This window comes from Cnephaeus nilssonii, assembly GCF_951640355.1.
Source record: "Cnephaeus nilssonii genome assembly, chromosome: 20".
NCBI lineage: Eukaryota > Metazoa > Chordata > Mammalia > Chiroptera > Vespertilionidae > Cnephaeus > Cnephaeus nilssonii.
Window position 1 is genome coordinate 5593633 of NC_137091.1, and position 22307 is coordinate 5615939.

General features: G+C 53.0%; 1 protein-coding gene across 11 annotated transcripts in view; it reads right to left on the minus strand.

The window, feature by feature from the left end:
- Nucleotides 1–12709: 12709 nt before the first annotated feature.
- CYLD (CYLD lysine 63 deubiquitinase) overlaps nucleotides 12710–22307 on the minus strand; it is a 29148-nt gene continuing 19550 nt past the window's right edge. For all 11 annotated transcript variants that reach the window (XM_079800040.1, XM_079800048.1, XM_079800039.1 and 8 more), the window contains 9 exons: nucleotides 21011–21152; nucleotides 19465–19587; nucleotides 17774–17865; nucleotides 16704–16770; nucleotides 15919–16051; nucleotides 15649–15757; nucleotides 14703–14821; nucleotides 14256–14472; nucleotides 12710–13317 (listed from right to left, as the gene is read on the minus strand). In XM_079800040.1, coding sequence (XP_079656166.1) covers nucleotides 13133–13317; nucleotides 14256–14472; nucleotides 14703–14821; nucleotides 15649–15757; nucleotides 15919–16051; nucleotides 16704–16770; nucleotides 17774–17865; nucleotides 19465–19587; nucleotides 21011–21152 — 1187 coding nt within the window. In that variant the 3' untranslated portion in view covers nucleotides 12710–13132. The remainder of the gene's footprint in view (nucleotides 13318–14255; nucleotides 14473–14702; nucleotides 14822–15648; nucleotides 15758–15918; nucleotides 16052–16703; nucleotides 16771–17773; nucleotides 17866–19464; nucleotides 19588–21010; nucleotides 21153–22307) is intronic.

The following is a 22307-nucleotide window of genomic DNA, read 5'->3' on the forward strand; positions in this document are numbered from 1 at the left end:
CACATGCCCGGGTTACGAGCTCCATCCCAGTGTGGGGCGTGCAGGAGGCAGCTGATCAATGGTTCTCGCTCATCATTGATGTTTCTCTCTCTCTCCCTCTCCCTTCCTCTCTGATTATATTTAAAAAATAATAATAAATACATAAAGAGGTGTGTCCGTATCCCACCCCTTGATTCCCTGGGACCGAGTCTACCAGCTCCGGTTCCCTGGAAGCCGGGTCCGAGGCAAGGACTCAGGTGGCCGTCTGGGTTCTCATCGGGAAAAGCCGGGAGGGAGGGATTCAGCGAGGAGGGGGCCGCAGCCAAGGGCAGGCTGCCTGAGCCACGCGGTGGAGGGGAGCTCGGGGTCTGACTCACACCACAGCCAGCCCCCTGGACGCCAGGGCCCTCTGCACCCCGACCAGCCAGTCCCTGGCGGCCCGCTGCCCTTGCTGCACGGGGGCCACGTCCCGCCCATCAGCTGGGGCCATTCCCAGAGGCGGGGCAGCTGGGGTGGTTAGCAGCCTACCCCCGGCGGCTGGGGCCCGGAAAAGGGCTCTGGGAGGAGACACCAGCGTCCTAGAGGCCCCATAGCGCACCGGGCTAGCACAACGCCCAGGGGACTGTCCCTGAGGTGGGGGCGTTGCGTCCTTTGGATGCACAACTCGATCGTAAACTCCTCCCAGCCCGTGTGACACTTCTCAGAGCACGCACCTCTAAGGAGCAGCCGCTAGGGTGCTGGTCTGGTCCCCAAAATAAATGTATCACTCCACTCTCCAGCCCAGGGACTGGTGTTTAGGGTGTATGTGTGTGTGTGTGTGTGTGTGTGTGTGTGTGTGTGTGTGTGTGTTTTAAACTCACCCTATAGCATGACTATCACCCTTTTAACAAATACCGGGATGATGTGGTTAAAAGATGAAAGCATCTTTTGAATCATAAAATTGGTAATGACATTAGTAATCAAATCAGTAATGACAAATGCCCGGATGATGTTGTTAAAAGGCTGAAACATATTTTGAATCATAGAATCAGTCCTGCAGTTCCAGCAGTGTAACAAGGAATGCAATAGAAATAAGGAAAAAATAGAAAGAACTCTACCTTGGAAAAAAAGAAATAAAACTGTTTTGTCCACAGTTACCATGATCATCTACTTAAGAAAAAAAATCTACCACAGACACAGATATTTTTTTCTACCACCGTATCTACCAAAAGCAATTAGAACTAATAGTATGTGAGTTTAACATAGTCACCAGATGCAAGATCGATACAAAAAAAAAAATCAATTCTATTTCTATGTGCAGGAAAAAAACAATTGGAATTTGAAATGTTGAAATGCCATTAACCATCGCTTCAAACATGATGAAACAGTGACGGATGAATCTAGCGCTATCTGTGTGGAATTTGCGTGCTGAAAACGATAAAACGCGGCTGAAAGAAAAAAAAAATGCTAAAGGCCAAAATGAAGGCAGAGACAGACCATGTCCATGGATCCGAAGACGCGACGTTGCCACAGGTCACTTCTCCCCGGATGTCTGCATCCACTCAATTCCCATCAAGATTCCCACAGGCTCCGTGCGGACGCTGCCAGGCAGGTTCGCAATGAGCTAAACGTGCCTGTGTCCGGGCAAGCTCCTCAGCCAGGGGCGTGACCCCTCTGGGCGCAGGAAATGGGAAGAACACACGGGTGACAGCAGGTATTACAAACGGGGCAGCCGAAAACTGGCTGGTCAGGGGCACCTTATACACACGCTCAAACGAGGCCTCACGCCGATTAGGGACGCTCGCTCCACATTAACATCAGCAGCCGCACGCGGGTGCGCCTGTGCAGTCCGTCTGTCCCTACTGCTGAGTCATTGCCCTCGCACAGCATGCGTAGCGCCAAGGGGCCTTTAAGATAGTCATGCCGCTGTGTCCTTGCCTGCACGCGTGGGTTTGGTGAGTGGGCCTGGAACCTCTGGCGTACCCTGCTCAGGGCCCCCACCGTGTGGAAAATGAAGGATCTAGAATAGCCAAAGCCATTTTGAAAAACAAGAGCAAATCGTGCAGGAATCATACTAATTTCACACGTACTATAAGCTATCTCCTGTAACCAGGATGGGGTGGTATTTGCATAATGATGGTCAATGGATCAGAGTCCAGAAATAGACCCACATGTCATGGGCCATTTGTTTTTGCCCAGGTGCCCAGGGAATTGAACGGGAAATCATACGATTTGCAACAGGGCACCAGAAAGGGCATTTCATATAAAAGGAGAAGGGACCTCCACCCTTACTTGGTACAGAATGCAAAAATGAACTTGAACTGGATCATAAACCTGAGAGATACAAAGAGAAAACTACTAGAAGAAAACAGAAGACATGTTTGCAATCTGGGTTTAGGCGTGATTTTTAGATGGAAAACAAGACAAATACACCATCATAGAAATGATTGGATGTCGTCAAAATGGAAAACTGCTCTTCAGAAGACACGGTTAAGAACACAATGGACTGCCGAAACCGGTTTGGCTCAGTGGATAGAGCGTCAGCCTGCGGACTCAAGGGTCCCAGGTTCGATTCCGGTCAAGGGCATGTGCCTTGGTTGCGGGCACATCCCCAGTGGGGGGTGTGCGGGAGGCAGCTGATCTCTCATCGATGTTTCTAACTCTCTATCCCTCTCTCTTCCTCTCTGTAAAAAAATCAATAAAATATATTAAAAAAAAAAAAACACGATGGACAAGCCACCGATTAAGAGAAAATATTTGCTAAATATTTTCAACGGAGGTGATGTCACCATCAAGGGGGCAAAAATCGGTTCTCGGGGAACTGAAAACTTCTTAAATGTTACATTTGGGGAGGCCCTTCAGAGAGCCACAGGACATAAACAGATATACAGTGTATCCGCGTTTTAAATTTCATGGGGGGAGGGGGATTAGGAAAATAAAGTCTAAAATAAAAGCTGGCATGGCTCAGTGATTTAGCATCACCCTGAACCTGGAGGTCACGGTTCGATTCCCAGTCAGGGCACATGCCCAGGTTGTGGGCTCGATCCCCAGTGTGGGGCGTGCAGGAGGCACCGATCAATGATGCTCCCTCATCACTGATGCTTCTCTCTCTCTCCCTTTCCCTTCCTCTCTGAAATCAATGAAAATATATTTAAATATATATATATATATATATATATATATATATATATATATGTGTGTGTGTGTGTGTGTGTGTGTGTATACATATTTACACACACACACACACACACTGGATAAAAGTCTTGTATCTAGAATCTATAAAGAACTCTCTCAGAACTCAATAAGAAGACAAGGAATCCAATTTTAAAATGGGAAAATATCTGAACAGATACCAAGAAAGATAAGCATTGGCAAATAAACCCATGAGAATTTAATGCTCATCGTGGTGAGTCCTTAAAGAACTGCCGACAGGCCCTAGCTGGTGTTGCTCAGTGGGTAGAGCGCCGGCCTGTGGACTGAGGATCCTGGGTTCGATTCCGGTCAAGGGCACATGCCCAGGTTGCGGGCTCGATCCCCAGTGGGAGGTGGTGATGCTCTCTCATCACTGATGTTTCTCTCTCTCTCTCCCTCTCCCTTCCTCTCTGAAATCAATAAAAATAAATTTTTAAAAAGAAGAAGAAGAAGTAGAAGAAGAAGAAGAAGAAGAAGAAGAAGAAGAAGAAGAAGAAGAAGAAGAAGAACTGCCGACGGGAACCGCAGTGCGACAGCGCTGCTCACCTGCCCGCGGGAGCGGCTGCAGCGGGAGACGGGCCGCCACGCGGCGTGGGCACCGGGACTCTGGGGAACACGCTGCGCCTTTGGTAAAGTTCTCCGTACACTTACCTGTGACTCCGCCGGCCCACAGCGAGGCATGCCCCCAGAGGAATGAAAACAGGCCACAGAAGGCCCTCTGTTCACAAGCTTGTGGCAGCGTTGCTGACATCGGCCTAAACTAGGAACAACCCCACACTCTATTAACCAGCGCGTGGCTGTGCCGGAATACTGCCTCGCGATCGGAAGAACCAACCATAGCTAGGTGCCACAATAGGGTAATTACGGTAAGTGAGGCGTTACCGTACGGGGAAGGAGCCGCCCATCTGTATGCCGTTTCTCTGCTATCTGAGAAAAGGCAAAGCTGTCCGAACAGACGTGTAACCAGCTGTTGCCCGAGACGAGGGACTGAGAGTGTACTGAGTGCAAAAACGTAGGAGGGAACTGGTTTTGGGGGGAAATGTTCTATATCCCCATCGTGCCTGTCACGTTGACTGTATTGTCAAAACGCGTTGAACTGCTCACTTTTTTGTTGTTGTTCATCCTCGCCTGAGGATATTTTTCCATTATTTTTTTAGGGGGAGGGAGAGACAGAGAGAGAAACATCGATGTGAGAGAGACATACAGATTGGGTGCCTGCACAAGTACTCGGGGCCGAGAATCGAGCCTGCAAGCAAGGCACGTGCCGTGAAACTAATGAAATCGTCTTCAACCCGTGCCATGCGCGCGGGGAGAGGAGTTGGCAAGGCATTTGGACGTATCTGATGGAACACTGCACGAGGGTCATGTGCTTGGAATAAGCGTTACTGTGGGGATGGGCGTGGGCGGGCGGTAGAAGGAAGTGAGAGAGAACATAGAACCGAGGTGTGCGTGTTCGGGTTGTGTGAAGGCATCTTGAGGTTCTCGCCGCCCCAAATTAAATGCTTCAGTAAGAAGGCCTCGCCGTCGCTTTGGGAACCGACCTCGCCCGGTGGGTGTGATTCATGATAGGACGTCCACGCTGAGTTGTAACCTTGGGAGGGTTCGCCCTCCCAGCTCTCCCGAGAGGGTTTCCCAGAGAAATACCCGGGCGTGGGGCTGGCCCGGGAGCTGTTTGCAGGCAGGTGCCACGGGCTCCCCCCACCCAGCAGCCCCCCTCCCAGACCGAAGTAAAGCGACAGGGCTGCTCCCACAGAGCCCGCAGCCTGGTGCGGGAGCCGGCGGCCATCTGCGAGTCACACCGACGTCAAATGACAGCTGGGACAGGTACAGCTGTGCTGCCCAGAGGACCCGTGCTTGGGGGACTTGATGGAGCCTGGGGGTATCAGGGAAGGCCTCCTGGAGGCAGTGACGCCCTAGCAAAGCCCAGGGGGTGATGGGAGGAGTAGGCGTGGACCAGGCCAAGGGGTAGCATCCCAGCTCCTGGAGGAGGGAGAGGGAGGGGCGGGGCTGGAGCGGCCAGGGCCAGGTGAGCTCAGGGGAATATGGGAATGAGATGCTGGGAGCCCTGTGTGGGGGTTGGGGGAAGGACAGCCATCGGGAGGTGAGCGGCCGGTCTGGAACCTTCTACCCCCACCCACCCCGGCTGCCATAAGGGAGCCCCGTGCTCCCCATTCATTACCTGACATAACTAATTGCCTGGTGACATTTCCCATATTATAGACAAATGTGACGTATGGGCCCAGCTGTGCCCCTTCTCGTCACCAGGAATCGGTTGATAAATATGTTTATTTGAGGTGAGCCCGGCCTCATCCATTAGAAATATTGTTTTTCTAAACATTACATTGATTTAATTTAACTCTAATCAATTTAAAATGGTTCTGACAATTAACAGAAGCTTCAAATATGACCTTAAAGTAATAGGATTCATTAGCTATGTTGAGGATTAAACTTACCCTAATAGGGCAATTTTTCTTCCGAGGGTATTCGGGAAGCGACGAGTGGTCAGTCAAAACGAGATCAATTATTATAAATTATACAGTTAGAGTTGATTATGTATCCCCTGCTAATTTGTCTGAAGAGGGGTCTCCGACGATGGGAGTAATTTATTAATAACTAGCTCTCCCCCTGCCCGGGCCCCGCTTCCGCAGCAGCTGCCGGCCCGGGCCGCTGCAGCCCGGCAGGACTCTGTTCCCGGGCTGCCCGACGTACGCTAATTAAGCCCGTAATTAATTGGAACGGTTACAGTTAGGCACGATGCTGACGCCCTTCGCCCTGTCATTCCTGACAGTGGACTCACTCAAAAGGCAATCTGATCAAAAATTCATAGGGGAGCCCGGGCGCCCCAGAGCCAGGCACTGGGACAGCAAAGGGTGCCTGGAGAGACGGCTGGGGGCCGGGGAGGGAGCGGGCTGGGGGACACAGGCCGGGGCCGAACGTGCAGGTCACAGCTCCCACACTGGTGGCCCATCGGGGGTAAGCCACGGACAGACAAACGGAACTCCATTCTCGCCAGGATCGTGCACAGTGGGAAAGCTCGCGTCCCTGGAAAAGTTCTGGCTGAGGAGCCAGAGCCCACGGGGCTGCCTCGCCCACTCCCTTCCCCGCACCAACCCTCTCTCTCTTCCTTGCCCGCCTGGCCCTGCAGGCACGTGACCTTGAGGCCCGCGGGCTGGGACACGTGGAGAAACAAGGCCCCGAGAGAGACAGTCTCGCCAGGAGCCCCGATGGCCAGGCTCCAGCGGCCAGGTGTGGCTGGGGTCACAGAGGATGTAGGCGGACTTGGGGGCCGAGGGGAGGTGGCCTGTCCGTGAGTGGACACTCCCCCTCATGGATGGCAGGGGCCTGAGAGAGGCGACCGTGAGTGACCCCGCGGTCCAGGCTCCCGGGCTCCTGAGCAGCTGGGTGAGGGGGGCCCACACCACTGGGCTGCACGTCCACGCTGGGTCAGCAGCTGCGTCCCACTCTTCCCAGATCTCCGGGTCAGTCTGGAAAAGGGGGGAAGTTATTCATCCCGACCCCCACGTGGGTCCCCCGAGGCGTGTGGACCAAAGACAACCAAAGAGCGTGCGACAAAAGGACGTTCGGCTCGGAGATGCCCGTGGGAAAGGACCCGTGTCCACGGCTCCACATTCCAATGAACACGGAACACCCTGCGTGGCAGAGGAGACGGCACATGGCTCCGGCCCTGGGGCCCCACTACAGAGCCGACAGGTGAGTACCCAACACTGTGGAAGCCAAGGAGCCGTGGGGTGTCTGGGGGGCTGGTCGCCTTGGAGTCCAGGGCAGCTGCGGGAGCGCTGGGCGAGCCAGGGAATGCGCACACAGCGGCTCCGCAGGGCAAGTCTCCCATCTTCCCGCGGGAACCTGGGGCAGCAGGCGCGGGGGCTGAGGGGGAGGCAGGGATGGAACGGGAGTGAGGCCGGGGCCTTGGCGAGGGACACAGCCACATGGATGTGGCCAACCAGGAGCCCTGTCAGTCAGTCAGTCAGTCAGTCAGTCAACCACCCGTTTAGTGGGGGTCACGCCGACAAGGGAAGAACCAAAACCATAAACATCACTTGTAGTCCAGCCGGCGTGGCTCAGTGGTTGAGCGTCAACCTAGGAACCAGGAGGTCATGGTTCAATTCCTGGTCAGGGCACAGACCTGGGTTGCGGGCTCAATCCCCAGTGTGAGGCATGCAGGAGGCAGCCGATTAATCATTCCCTCTCATCATTGATGTTTCTCTCCCTCTCCCTTCCTCTCTGAAATCAATCAAAATATCCTACCTAATAAAAGAGTAATATGCAAATTGATCCTAACTCCGCTACACCCACAAGCCATGCCCACAAGCCATGCCCACCAGCCAATCAGAGCGAGTATGCAAATAAACCCAACCAAGATGGCTACAGCCACAGAGAGCAGGAGGGAGGCTTGGGTTTCCCCGGCAACAGAGGAAGCTAAGCTTTCCGCCTGCCCTTGCCGGCCTAAGCCTCCACTCAAGGCTACAAAGTTTCAATTATAGAAGGTAAACAAATCCAAACAGAAATGGCGGCAGCCACTGAGCTGGAAAGAGCAGGAGGCAAGGGTTGCCCCCGGCAATGGAGGAAGCAAAGCTTCTGCAGCCCTGGCTGGCCTAGGCCTCTGCTCCAGGCTACAAAGTTTCAATTATGGAAGATACATCAATCCCAAGAGAAATGGCTGCCAGCCACGGAGCGAGCAGGAGGCTTGGCTCCGCTCCAGGCCATAAAGTTTCAATTGTAGAAGATACATAAATCCCAGATACCAGGGCCTCTGCTTGGGTCGCCAGGGGGCGTGGCCAGCTTGCAAACCACCATAGGCCCTTCACCCAGGCCGCCCCACACCCCAAGGGAACCCCCACCCTGATCCAGGACACCCTTCAGGGCAAACCAGCTGGCCCCCACCCGTGCACCAGGCCTCTATCCTATCTAATAAAAGAGTAATATGCAGATTGACCATCACTCCAACACACAATATGGCTGCCCCCAGGTGGTCAAAGATCCTGCCCCCATGTGGACACAAGATGGCCACCACAAGATGGCCAGCAGGGGAGGGAAGTTGGGAGGGACCAGGCCTGCAAGGGAAGGCAGTTGAGAGGGAACAGGCCTGCAAAGGAGGGCAGTTGGAGGTGATCAACCCTGCAGGGGAGGGCAGTTAGGGGTGACCAGGCTGGCAGAGGAGAAAAGTTGGGGGCAAACAGGCTAGCAGGGGAGCAGTTAGGCATCAATCAGGCTGGCAGTGGAGTGGTTAGGGGGTGATCAGGCTGGCAGGCAGAAGCGGTTAGGGGCAATCAGGAAGGCAGGCAGGCGAGCAATTGGGAGCCAGCAGTCCTGGATTGTGAGAGGGCAGTCAGACATCCCTCGAGGGGTCCCAGATTGAAGAGGGTGCAGGCTGGGCTGAGGGACACCCCCCCTCCGTGCACGAATTTCGTGCACCGGGCCTCTAGTATATATATTTTAAATCACTGGGTCACTGTGTTCTATTTGGTCAGCGTGCTCACTGCTAACGAACCTTTCCGCCCACTCATGTGAATCTTCTTATAAACGAAATCCAATCTATTCAGGTACCTAAGCGTTTGTCAGCCACTCTTGTGACCTAATGTAGGAGGGGCCTTTGCTCAGGTCAATAAGAATGGTGTTCTAGAAGAGTGCAGTGGCTGCAGAGACCGCCGTGGTCCAGCTGTACCATAAATCGACTGGAGTCCTGACATGGGAGTTTAGCTCCATCATACACAAAGCTGCCTGCTCGGACAGCCACCCCGGGCTCCCTGCGATCCCGCCTTAGAAAAACGTCCCGGCGATAGAACTGCTGGGTACAAGACGCACCACACGTCAGGCCTCGAGGGAAAAGCCCGCGAGCACTGAACGCCCACGAGCTCACGGTTCGTGTGTGGCTGTCGAGGGCCAGGGGCGGGGGAAGAACCCAGCAAGGGATGTCGGCCGTCCACGGAGGGTCTGCACCCACCGGACCCCGCACCCTCACACGGGCCACATGAGCGTGTCATACAGCAGTGAGGGCTGTTGTTTGTTTGGTTAATTCTCACCTGAGGGTGTTTTTCCCACTGATTTTTAAAGATAGTGAAAGGGAAGGAGGGAGGAAGGGAGGGAGGGAGGGAGGGAGGGAGGGAGGGAGGGAGGGAGATGTGAGAGACACAGGCTTCCCACACAGGCCCTGACCAGGGCTGGGGATCGAACCTGCAACCCAGGTACATGGCCTTGACCAGGAATCGAATCCGAGACCCTTTGGTGCATGGGCCACCGCTCTACAGGCCAGCAGAGGGTCCCTGCATGTCAGAGCTGGCTAGGACACCCCTTCTGTGTCAGGGATGGGGGAACTGAGGCTCAGAGAAGGGCCACTCAGGAAGGCAGTGGCCTCCAGTTCTGGAGTCTTCTCCGTGCAGCCACAGTTGTGGCTGAGCCTCGGGATGTGAGGGGACTGGCCTCACCCCCTGCCGAGCGGAGCCGGGGTGCAGGAAGTGGGCGTGCTGGGGAGACGGGGTTACCACAGCAGTCCTCAGTGTGAGCACCTGTGGTGTGGGCTTTGGGTCTGTCATCACTTAATCCACACCACGCGGCGAGCGAAGGTGGGAGCCAGGACTTCGTCAAGTGTTCCCGCTCCGGCTCGCACAAAAAGCGCCTTGTGTCAGCCTTAACCCAAAGGCAAACGCTTTCTGGGTTTTGCTGAAAGAGAAAAGTCTTGTCCACAAGTGGGCAGGGGCTCCCAGGCTTGGTGTGTACAAGAGCCACTGGGAGGTCAAAATGCAATGTCAGGACCCTGCTGGGAGGCGGGTCCTGTGCACTGGGGGAGGCTCTGAGCCTGCATGTCTGAGCTCACCCCATGACTCGGAGGCAGGGGCCCGAAGACCACTCTTCAGGGCACACGGAGGAGAGTGAGGTTGGTTTGCACACTCAGACCCTGCCCACTTCCGCTGCAGAGGTGAGCACCACGGGCAGGAGGCTCACAGAGGTCGGTTCCCACACCCACAGAAGAATATTCCTAATGAAGGGACTGGCCGCCGGGAGCCTGCTGTGCTCCTGCTTTCTTCCCATGGAGCTGTGGGTGTGTACTTCATTCCTCTGCGGATCCTGAACCCACCTCACACCGACCCAACGGCGTGCGCCCAGCAGATGGCACTAACTCATCTGAAACATGGTTTGTGAAAGGAGCCTGCGAGGAAGAGGGAGAGACTGAGGAAACGCCACACAGGCAGACAGGCCCGACCCGGCACCCCCTCGCCGCCGTCCTGAGGGGCTAGGAGGACGCGCCAAGCCTCCTGGATACACTTTATACTCTGCCGCGTGGCCCTGACTCGTTGCCGCATTTGCTTTCAAACATCACCTGCTGCTTCCTGGGAGCTGGTGGCTGGTTGCAGCCGGGAGCCAAGATGTTGCCATAACCTATTATGGCCACACGATGGCGATGCTGCGCCAGAAGGAAGGGAGGCATTTTAAAAAAAAAAAAAAGCGATCTAAAGACTTGAGAGTGTGATCAGAAAATCAGGTCCTGGGAGGAGGCATGGTTACACTTGCACCTCACAAACCATGCACACAGCAAACGTGGTTTCAAGTTCTAAAGCCTGACGAGGCAAGAGCTACAATGTTTCCCCTTCTGAGAGGAACCGTGGGGAGCCCGAGGCTGGGGAGCCAGAGGCCGGGACCTCTTACAAGACGTGGGGACAGGGAAGTCATTCCGGCCACACCAACAGCAGTGAGCGGGAAGGGTTCTATGCATAAAAGGCTGAAAGTTGCCCGGCTGGTGTGGTGCAGTGGTTGAGCGCCGACCTATGAATCAGGAGGTCACAGTTCAATTCCAGGTCAGGGTACATACCCAGGTGATTCTCTCTCACCATTGATGTTTCTCTCTCTCTCTCTCTCTCTCTCTCTCCCCCCCCCTCCCTCCCTCCTCTATGAAATCAATAAAAATATTTTCCTTAAAGGCTGCAAGTTCCTTCTCTGACTCAGCAAATATGTGAGCATCTGCTGTGTGCCAGGCCCTGATCACAGTGCCAAGAAAACGGAAGGGACTAGGGGAGTCCCTGCGTCCAGGGCGAGAGACCCCAGCACACCATCCGTGGAAGAGCCGGCCCGGGGTGCCTTGGGTGCGTTTCAGACCATCCCCCTGGCTCCCCAGAGCCAGCTGATGACTGTCAGGAATGGTGGGAGCCAGCTTTGAATACACCCATTATTAAAGGTAAATGATACCCACTTCCAATTAAATAAGTTCTATGGGAAAGCTCTGATTAGGCAAGTCATATTTAAAACTCATCGCTTCCTAATCATTTTACATTTGACAGTTACCTAGGCCAGGGGCCAGCAAACTTCCGCAAGGACCAGAGGTAAGTATTTCAGGCTGTGCGGCACCAGTGTCTGTCACAACTGCTCGGCTCTGACACTGCAGTGTGAAAGCACGAGTGTCCAGAAAATGCTGTTGACAAGCCGGCGGGGGGCTGGGGCTGGGGCCGGCGCCTGGGCCGCGCTCAGGGACTTCTGTCACCGGGCGCCTGTGCGTGGGAATGTTACCTGCTCCCGTGCGGATCTTATTGGCTCTCCTCCCGGCCCCGCCTCCAGCGACGTCACCCTGCCACCCAGGGCTCCGCACCCCCAATCTAGTACCCATCTCAGCACCCTACCCACGCTTTCAGCAAACCCTCATGCAAAAGTTACGTGTGCTCATTTCAAAGCAGAAAAGTACAAGATGGAGGGACTCCTGTACATTCTTATGGCTGGTGAAGCTAACAGTATTAGCAAGTGGAATGATGAGACCAAAGAGTAGACCTGCCTTTCAAAACACCTGCAGGTCCGAAGATTCTCTCCGTCACTTCTGGACATTGTTTTATGTAATCATATGTTATACACACATGACCGCTCTGCTGTCCTTCTGCATGGCTAGGAAGGCATTCCAGGAAACAATGCTCGGAGCACACGCATGTCACGGCACACGCCATGGCACATGGTACAGCACAGACACCCACAAGCCACGGTCTAGTCCACAACACCCACTGTTGTCTAGACACACACTATGCGTATCAGCTACACAAACACCATTTTCTGCTTCAATCAGGATGATAAAGCTGGTGCTACCGTGTGAATAAAACTGTTGTTACTTCAAGTGAAATCAGCTGAACTTGGTGAGGGGCAGGCTGCCCGCGCTGGGCAGTCCGACTCGCGTGGCAGAGGCTGGGTACCTCATGCATCTCTCCAGGGAGTGTCCCTGCGCCACGCCTTAGGCCAAGTTCATCGCCGATGGACATCGGTTTGTGTAGGGTGACACTGTCACTCCAGGCCGTTAATAAAACCCCGTGCCCCACCCTCAGAACAGCCTCAAAAATGAGCACTACGGGCGGCCAGTCGCCACGCGGGAGGAGCACCGGCGGCTGGACACGCGAGTCCCCGTGAACGTCACTTCAAAAAGGGACACTTGGTGACAAAACCACTCGTTTACGTCAACCCCAGAACACACGGAAACCGCCCCACCTGGGGAAGCGGGCACTTTCCTGACCGCCTCAGCAGCACGCGAATGCCGGGGCGACGGGCGGGTCAGCACCCAGAGAAAAAGAACGTGTCCACTCCACACAACTTTAATAGCCGATGGGAAGTCGTCTCTTAACACCAAACAGTTCTTCCTCTAGGAACCGTTAGCTACAAAGGACAGTGATTGCATGGCCTTGGTCCGTAAAGAAGACACCTTTATTTACATTCTCGGTGGCCGAGAGGAGGTCTGAAACGGCACAATTAGAATGCTGTGCTTCCAGAAGGGTCACATGATCACCGCACTGGACTTACAGCTTCAGCTTTAATAACTTCATTTAGACTTCCTAAAAAACCAACACGCACATACTTTCTAAAGTGCAAAACGCTTCTTATTAAAGACGTCAGGGACACAGAGCAACGGGTCTTAACACGGCTCTTCTGAAGGTCCTCCACAGCGAGCCCTGCCGCACGGACGCGGGCGGGGCCCCGGGCACACGCAGGCCGGGCGGTGCGGCTACTTGTACAGGCTCATGGTGGGGCTCTGGTACATGCACATGTACGCGTCGCACAGCAGCCTGCGCGCGCAGCCCTGGATCCGCCGCGAGTCCAGGGAGTGCAGCTCCTCCGGCGACATCTTCAGGTACTCCCGGACCTCGGGGCACGGGGTCACCTGAGGGATGTTGAAGCCGTTCTGACCACCTGCGGACAGGAAGAGCGCGCTCAGGGTCAAGTTCTCCACCCGCTGCTGCCCACCCGCCCACGCCACCTCACACCTGCAGCCCAGGGAAGGCACACGCCACCTCACACCTGCAGCCCAGGGAAGGCACACGCCACCTCACACCTGCAGCCCAGGGAAGGCACACGCCACCTCACACCTGCAGCCCAGGGAAGGCACACGCCACCTCACACCTGCAGCCCAGGGAAGGCACACGCCACCTCACACAGCAGCCCAGGGAAGGCACACGCCACCTCACACCTGCAGCCCAGGGAAGGCACACACCACCTCACACCTGCAGCCCAGGGAAGGCACACGCCACCTCACACCGAGGGAAGGGACACGCCACCTCACACCTGCAGCCCAGGGAAGGGGGCTGATTGCACTTCTGATTCCTAGAAGTTCAAGCCTCTTTTGCTCTCAACAGTGTTTTCATTTTTTTATTTCTGAGGGGATTCTAGGCCAAGAGTGAAGAAAACTGGCGAGAGGACACAGCTGAGCAGAGCCCACAGCCGGCTCCGCGGCCCTCTGTGCTGAGCAGGTGGTAACGATACACAGACGCACCCACTCAGCTGCCGCCACGGCCGCCCCTCGCCGTGACCCTGCGGGTGGGCGATCTAGTGAAACGAGCACTCTCTCCTTCCACGTCACCGTTCCCGCACCCCCACAGACTTCCCGGAGGGCCTGGCCCAGGGCCCTCGACTCCCGGTGACCAGGCTCGTGCAGAAATGAGGAGCCTGGACCCCGAGGAGACGAAGCTGCGAAGGAAGCCCCTCGGCCTGACAGAAGCTCAGGGTCTCCGTCAGGGGAGCCCCTCCGCCTGTGGGGCAGCACAGCATGGCACTTAGCAGCCGGGCCTGCCCCTCACCGCTGTCCCTGGGCCTCCCGCACACTGTCCCCGTGGGAGCGAGTGCGTGGTTACCGTCCCGGTCGGCCATGCTGTCGAAGAAGAGCCAGGCGGAGTCGTCCCGGCCGTACTTGACGAAGGCCACGTAGTGGCTGGTCTCGATGCAGAGCACGGCGAACAGCTCCATCTTCTGGCAGGGCACGCAGCCGTGCCTCCAGTCCCAGTCGGGCAGGTCTTTGGGCAGGGACACCGGGTTGTACTTGTGGGTCAGCCTCTTGGGGTGAAGGTGGACCTGAACGGAGCGGGCAGAGCCAGGCTCAGTGATGCTCGAGATGAACTCCACTCCCTCGCCCTGACTCCTCCCGGGCCCCGCAACCCAGGCCTCCCGGGAGTCTGTCAGGCGCACACGGGCAGGAACCATGCCACCTGACCATGAACTTGCGGGCGTTCGTGATGAGTCGAGAACTCTTCCGAGCCAGCCGCCTGCGGAGTGCGCGCACAGCCTCGGGGTGAGGGGCTCACCTGGGTGTTGCAGGCCTTGCAGAACTGCTTGATGGTCCCGGCCGCGATGTCGGGGTCCTCGTAGCACTCGCGGCACTCGTACATGGCCAGCCCTCCGCAGATGCGGCACTGTCGGGGGGCTGGGGCGGGACAGGGGAGGGGCCTTTAAAATGCACTCTTTCGGATAAATGATTAAAAACTTAAGCTCCAAAAAGGACAACGTTCGTGGGCTCAAAACGGGCTCTCCCTCCCCACCCCCTTAAGCTTTAAATTGAATTTCCGTGGATTCAAGATAACTTTTAAAAATTTCTCTGACCAAATGCCCATTTTTTAAATTAATATATTCTAAGGTGCTCCCCCGCTACTATAAAGAGTCTATTGAAGGACTTTCAACAATGCAGACGGTACCGAGAAAGCTGAAAGCATCCCTGTTCCAGTTAGCGAGAGATGCCACTGGCAACAGCACATGCGCTTCCTCCATCCTTCCCCCTCGCACATCTTCCCCCAGCTCCTGTGTGTTCACAGCCTCTCTTCCCCAAGCCTCGTGTGTGTGTGTGTGTGTGTGTGTGTGTGTGTGTGTGTGTTTATAGCTCCTCTTGTACGAAACATCGACATAACCTTTTATTTAACGTTACATCATCACTTTCATACTACGGGTCTCCTAACACAGGACAGGTACACCGTAATCCATTTAACAACTCGCCCCTTCTTAACATTCAGACGGCTTCTAACTTCTTAATCAGGCCCCGATGAACCTGTGCGTATGTAAAACACGTATCGGCATTTCTGAGGATGTTCTCAGAATGAATGCCAGCTGCGCACTCCGGCTCCGCAGACACGGAACGCCTTGCGGAGGGCCTGCACCCTGTCCCGCTCACAGCGGAGGGCCTGCATCCTGTCCCGCTCACAGCGACGGAGAGCCGTGCCGACGCTGAGGAACCAGCAGAACCAACGAGCTCCTACTTACTGTCTTCAAGCAAGTCTGTGATGTTCAGTTCCAGAGAAGGGAAGATTTTCTTAAATAGTTTGAAGTCTTTCCCAAACCGAGGCATCTGAATGATCAGGCATGACGGGGCCTGAAAAAAAGGTAAGTATTTTTAGAATCAAAGTGCTGGAAAAACTCCCTGTGAGCCCGGCCTGCGTGGCTCAGTGGTTGAGCGTCGACCTTTGAACCAGGAGGTCAGGGTTTGATTCCCAGTCAGAACTTCCATATAAAACACAAGCAACGACCACTAACCTCTGCAAATTTCAGGTTGCTGTTGATAAAAGACCATTCTAACAGCTGCTGAATTGTAGGAACTCCAACTTTCTCATTTTTTTCCATAAAAATTTGATAGAAGTAACAATCTTGTACTTTTTGACCTGCTGACCTAAAAGAAAACATGCAGAAAACCCCACAGAGTTTACTTGTGACACTTACATCACAACGTGAAGTGGTTCCAATAGTGTCTGAGAACAGAAAACTACGCATTTGATGGTGCAACTTCCGACGTCAGACCAACAGGGCAAAGGCCATCTATATATATAAAAGACTAATATGCAAAGTGTCCCGTTGGGAGTTCAATCGCTCGCTATGATGTGTGCGACCACCAGGGGGCGGCACGGAATGAAGGAAGGCCCCAGTCGGCAGCCGGCAGCTGGGGAAGAGAGGCCCTGCCAGCAGCCGGCAGCTGGAAGGCCCCGATTGGCCCTGATCACCGGCCAGGCCTAGGTACCCTAACCATGCACAAATTTCGTGCTCCGGGCCTCTAGTAATTTAGATAAAATAATTAAACGTCTTCCTCCCCAGCCATCCATCATTCCAGGTCTTGGGATTCTGTTTCTATTTATTGTGTCCCTGAGTTAATAAGTTAGTTCTGGAGAGAAGACGTTGGTGGAGATTAATGGGCCTGTGGGAACAGAGCCCATGGAGACCCTAACACACGGATGTGACGTAACCCCTGAGGGGCCTCGTCGGCAGCCGATGGCAGAGGGGACGAGGTGTCTCTTTTCCCAGCGTGTCTATAAAACTGTAAACGTTACCTTATTTTTAACAATGGTTCCACCCTTAAAATATGATGAAACAAGATATTCAAGAATTCTTCAGGATCTAGGAGAAAATAAAAAATCAAGTAAGTCCCTGCCAAACTTTTAAATCATTCTATTTTTTTTATAACAGTCATATATCTATACTGAATTCAGTTTCATAATCAATCTTATTTCAATTAAAAGCATGGTTCTCATGTTTCCCTAACTAAAAATACAAAGGATATGATAAAATATCAAGTTCTAACTTTGTTATGATGTCATTGCATTTGAAAAGGTATAATCATTCACACATGATAAAATAATTTTAATTTCTTTTGAGGGGTTTAAGGTAAGTGGAATGAAGCCTGAAGTACGACCTTGTATTTTCCTGATACTTAAATAATCATCAAGTCTCTAAACATTACAGCTAGTTCCAACATGCTGTTAGCACGTTCAGAGCCAGGAATGCATCTCGGAGGAAAGCCATTAGCCATGAACAGAAACGCTGGCTCTGACCATAACTTCACCCTTTGCGGCAGGAGAGCTCCGTGGGACAGTGTGGCTGGGCCGACCACCCTCTCGGGGCGAGGGATCCAACCGGCCGCTGGATGGGAACGCTGGGGAGGAACACTCCCGGGTACCCACCGCCTGCCTACAACCCGCCCGCTGCTAACGGAGCCCTCTCTTCCATATTGCCACTCCCTTTAGGAGAGAGACAGCATTTTAAAAGGGGGAGAAGCCTGGCTGGCATGTCTCGTGGTTGAGCATTGACCTACAAACCAGGAGGTTCAATTCCTGGTCAGGGCACATGCCAGGTTGCAGGCTGGATCCCCAGTGTGGGGCGTGCAGGAGGCAGCCCATCAATGATTCTCTCTCATCATTGGTGTTTCTATCTCCCTCTCCCTTTTTCTCTGAAATCAATAAAAATATATGTTAAAAAATAATAAAACTTAAAAATAAAAGGGGGAGAAAATAGTACACCACATGGACATTTCTGTTTAAAACATCCTCCCTGCTGCACGGGGCCGGCACGTGGCGGGCGCCAAGTCATCTGTAGGGCAAGTCCTGTGAGGTCAGACAGTCACCTTTCTCTTCAGAGGTAAATCCTGACGCAGCCCCAACTTTCTCCAGTATTTTCCTCAGTTTCATAATCTTTGTGGCACACACATATCCATATCTGTGTTAGTAAAAATATGAATCAATACTGGCATTTACATTCAATTAATACAACATTTTGATAATCATAAATTTCTTATATAACTTCAGCATGTCATAAATCAATAGGCTAGACACTTATTTTGAAAAGTACAATTATAGGCTTCTTTTTTCCCTTTTTATTGAATTACAGGGGTGAGGTTTGAAAAATTAAGAATCTGGAATCAGAATTATCCCAGGCACTATTATACCCTAAAACAGTGATGGGCAACCTTTTGAGCTTGGTGTGTCAAACTTCGCCAAAAAACTGAGCATAACTCGGGTAGTGTGTCACTTTGAGGAAAAAACTAACTCCAAGACTCTAATCGCAAATGTTTCATCCTCAGGAGCAGCAAATGTTTCATCCTCGGCATGTGGCCGCGTGTCATCAGAAATGGCTATGCGTGTCAGTGCTGACACGCGTGTCATAGGTTCGCCATCACTGCCCTAAAAATAACTATCACATACTAATACAAGAAAAAATACTTTGATTTTATGATGACTGGTTAATGCTATTTGCTTAAGAAATCAAAGCCAGCTTTATAGAACAGAATATGTTACTTTGAGAGAGAGAGAGAGAGAGAGAGAGAGAGAGAGAGAGAGAGAGAGAGAGAGGCCTTTTAGTATTAAAGAATGACACAGCCGCCAGAAGGCAGTAAGAGGTGGTGCTAAGACACTGAAAGTCTGACATGTGCACTCAAACCGGCCATCGCCATTGTGACACTTTTACTCGTGTCTGTCTGAGCACAGGACACACCCCACACCGTCCACCTGCGACCCATTCTTATTCCAGCGGCTTCAGAAGAGACGCGAGAGGCCGCCCTGGGCTGCCCAAGGGCCGCTCCGAATTGGCTGATCTTTCTTTAGATTTTTTTATGTTCAGTGCTAGGTGCTCAATATATGTTGGCTGTGGAGATAAAGAATGCATGAACACTCACTACCCTACCAATAAAACTTCCCTTTTCTCGCAAATCAAATCTGGCTTAAGAAGCCCGACTGTATCATTTGGACGAAGAGGCCCAGTGACTGCCGGGCTGGGAGCAGCTCTGAGAAGAGAGGAGCCCACGGCTCGGCTCTCCCACGCCTCCTGCACTCTAACCTGTGGCACGGTCCACCCCTGGGCCCATCGCTCCGTGACACACACTGTGTGCTATACCTTGGCCAGATTCAAAATCCAATGAGTAGAGGCAGTACAAGGACCAAAGGTTAAAACCATCATTAAAACTCCACCAAGCCGAAACCGGTTTGGCTCAGTGGATAGAGCCTCGGCCTGCGGACTCAAGGGTCCTGGGTTCGATTCCGGTCAAGGGCATGTACCTTGGTTGCGGGCACATCCCCAGTGGGGGGTGTGCAAGAGGCAGCTAATCGATGTTTCTCTCTCATCGATGTTTCTAGCTCTCTATCCCTCTCTCTTCCTCTCTGTGAAAAGTCAATAAAATATATTATAAAAAAAAAAAACTCCACCAAGAAAATAAATTCCATGCTTTTCTTATTAAATAAAAACCAGGCGTAAATGAATTACTTTACCAAGAAACAGCAACTAGGACGCCCGCTGAGGCAGCGACCACTGTCTCCTACTCACATCCGCAGCGGGTTGACGATCTCCGTCCTCAGGAGCTCCTGCGTCTCGCTGTAATACTCCACGTCGTCCTTGTCTTTGGGTCTCAGTAACACCGTGTCCAGAACGGAGCTAAAAGCAAACAAGCTGCAAAGCAAAGAGAGTGTGTGTGCTTGTGCTGTAAGCCCGTCATCTTTCTGAGAAACACGGACTGAAAAGAATGGCAAGAACAAGCCGCCAAATCTGGGGAACAAACAACACAGAAATTCGTGTTTTTCATGAACACGGGATCCCAAGAGCCCCGCTGAGGTTCCCACGGGTCAATCATCGGGGGATGGAGATCCAGCCAGGTGGGGGAGACTCGTGTCAGGAAGGAAACTAGAGCCCGGCTGGCGGGGCTCAGGGGTTGAGCGCCAACCTCTGAACCAGGAGGTCACGGTTCGATTCCCGGTCAGGGCACAGGCCTGGGTTGCGGGCTCGATCCCCAGTGTGGGGCGTGCAGGAGGCAGCCAATCCATGATTCTCTCTCATCACTGATGTTTCTATCCCTCTCTCCTCCCTCCCTCTCTGAAATCCACACAAATATTTTTTTAAAAAGAAGGCACACTAGAGGCTGGCGGGTTAAAGGGTGAAGTGTGCCTTCGCTGGGCGGGGACACTGCTTTGCGGAAGCTGAATGAGGCCTGCGACCCGAGTCAAGCTGCAAACAGACCACAGGGAGGGAGTCTGGGAACTGACCGCCCAGGGCAAACACACAGCCACCGGGCAGCGCCCGCCAGACCCCAGACTGGTCTCCCCGCGCCGTGCGGAGTCTAAAGCTCTTAAACGCCAGAAGCTCTTGTGACTGACAGGGTAACTCTGGAACCAAAGAAAAACACCATTGGCTAATAAGGGTTTTTTATCAGGAAAAAACACACATACATATACATATACATTGACACCAACACCGACACACACACACACACACACATATACATATACATCGACACCAACACCGACACACACACACACACATATACATATACATCGACACCAACACCGACACACACACACACATATACATATACATCGACACCAACACCGACACACACACACACACACATATACATTGACACCAACACCGACACACACACACACACACATATACATATACATTGACACCAACACCGACACACACACACACACACACACACACACACACACACGCCAGTGGCTCACTGCCAGCCACGTGATTGGACGCCGAGCTTCTCTCAGCAGTATGTGGTTCCTACACACCGTCAGGCCACGGCTCCACCTGGGACATGACATCCAGCCACCAGCCACTGCATTACGCTGTGGGTCAATGTTTAGGATTCAGGCTCACCAGACAACAATCAGTAGCTTCCAAGGAGGATAGACGGTATATAATGAAATGCAGGCCTCCCTTCCCCTCTCAGGTGCAGACACCCAGTCGCTCTACTCAAAGGCAGTTAGCAGTCTCTCTCTCTCTCACTCTCTCTCTCTCTCTCTCTCTCTCTCTCTCTATCACTAACCAGGGCGCTCTATTCCTCCTGGGTTAGTTTTAAACTTACCAGAATAAGGTCGAGTCCAAGTAACAAGAATTGTAATGGCCCTGGATACCTTTCTTCTTTCCAATCATTATCTCCAAACCTTCTTTTTCCATTTTCGGTGGAGTATTTTCTTCCACTACTTCACTTAAGTAGCCTCCAAAGGCTGAAAAGAAAAATAAAGGGTGGAAACAGTAATTCTTTTAAACCAGTGGTCGGCAAACTCATTAGTCAACAGAGCCAAATATCAACAGTACAACGACTGAAATTTCTTTTGAGAGCCAAATATTTTAAACTTAAACTATATAGGTAGGTACACTGTTATTAACTTAATTAGGGTACTGCTAAGCTGGCCTTTGCTAAAAACTCAAGGGGCCAAAGAGCCGCATGTGGCTCGCGAGCCGCAGTTTGCTGACCCACTGTTTTAAACTATGACAACAGGCATCTCTGTTATATGTCTTCACTTAAAATATTTTTTTGGGCCCTAGCGAGTTCGGCCAGCAGACTGAAGGGTTCAATTCCGGTCAAGGGCACATGCCCAGGTTGCGGGCTTGGTCCCCAGTGGGGGGACATGCAGGAGGCAGCCGATCAATGATCAATGATTCTCTCTCATCATTGATGTTTCTATCTCTCTCTTCCTCTCTGAAACCAATAAAAAACATTTTTAAAATTTTTTTTTGCATTTTGAGGCAAAATTTGTTTCTCAGCTCCAAGCTAGGGTGAGGGGAGGGTGGGGTTAACTGTTGCTCGCGTGGCTTGTAGAAAATGCCACTGTGCATCTCCACTCTCACTTCCTCACCATTCAGAAAACACTCAGAACACTAAGTCATCAATGTAAAAACGCGCCTGCCAAGCCAAGTATCTTGTTCCCCAAATACCTTATTCTTTCTGAAGATGTGTCCTTTTCAAGTTGGAAAAGAAAACAAAAATCCCAAAGTACTATTTCAGCTGCATGAGAAACGTCTTCCTAGGAGGTTCCTACGAGGCTCCCTGGCCCTGGAATGCTCCCCACCATCACCCGGGAGGGGGCACGGAGCCGCCACCACCACCGCCACCGGGGACACGCCCGCCCTGCGGGGAGCAAGCTGAGCCGCTGCCTGTGAGAGCGGACAGCGTGCCAGCTGCCTGCACTGATGGACAGCGTGCCAGCTGCCTGCGTGCCCGCGCTGATGGACAGCGTGCCAGCTGCCTGCGTGCCCGCGCTGACGGACAGCGTGCCAGCTGCCTGCGTGCCCGCGCTGATGGACAGCGTGCCAGCTGCCTGCGTGCCCGCGCTGACGGGTGCACTGTGCACGTGGGGGGCGGCGCTGCTGACAGCACT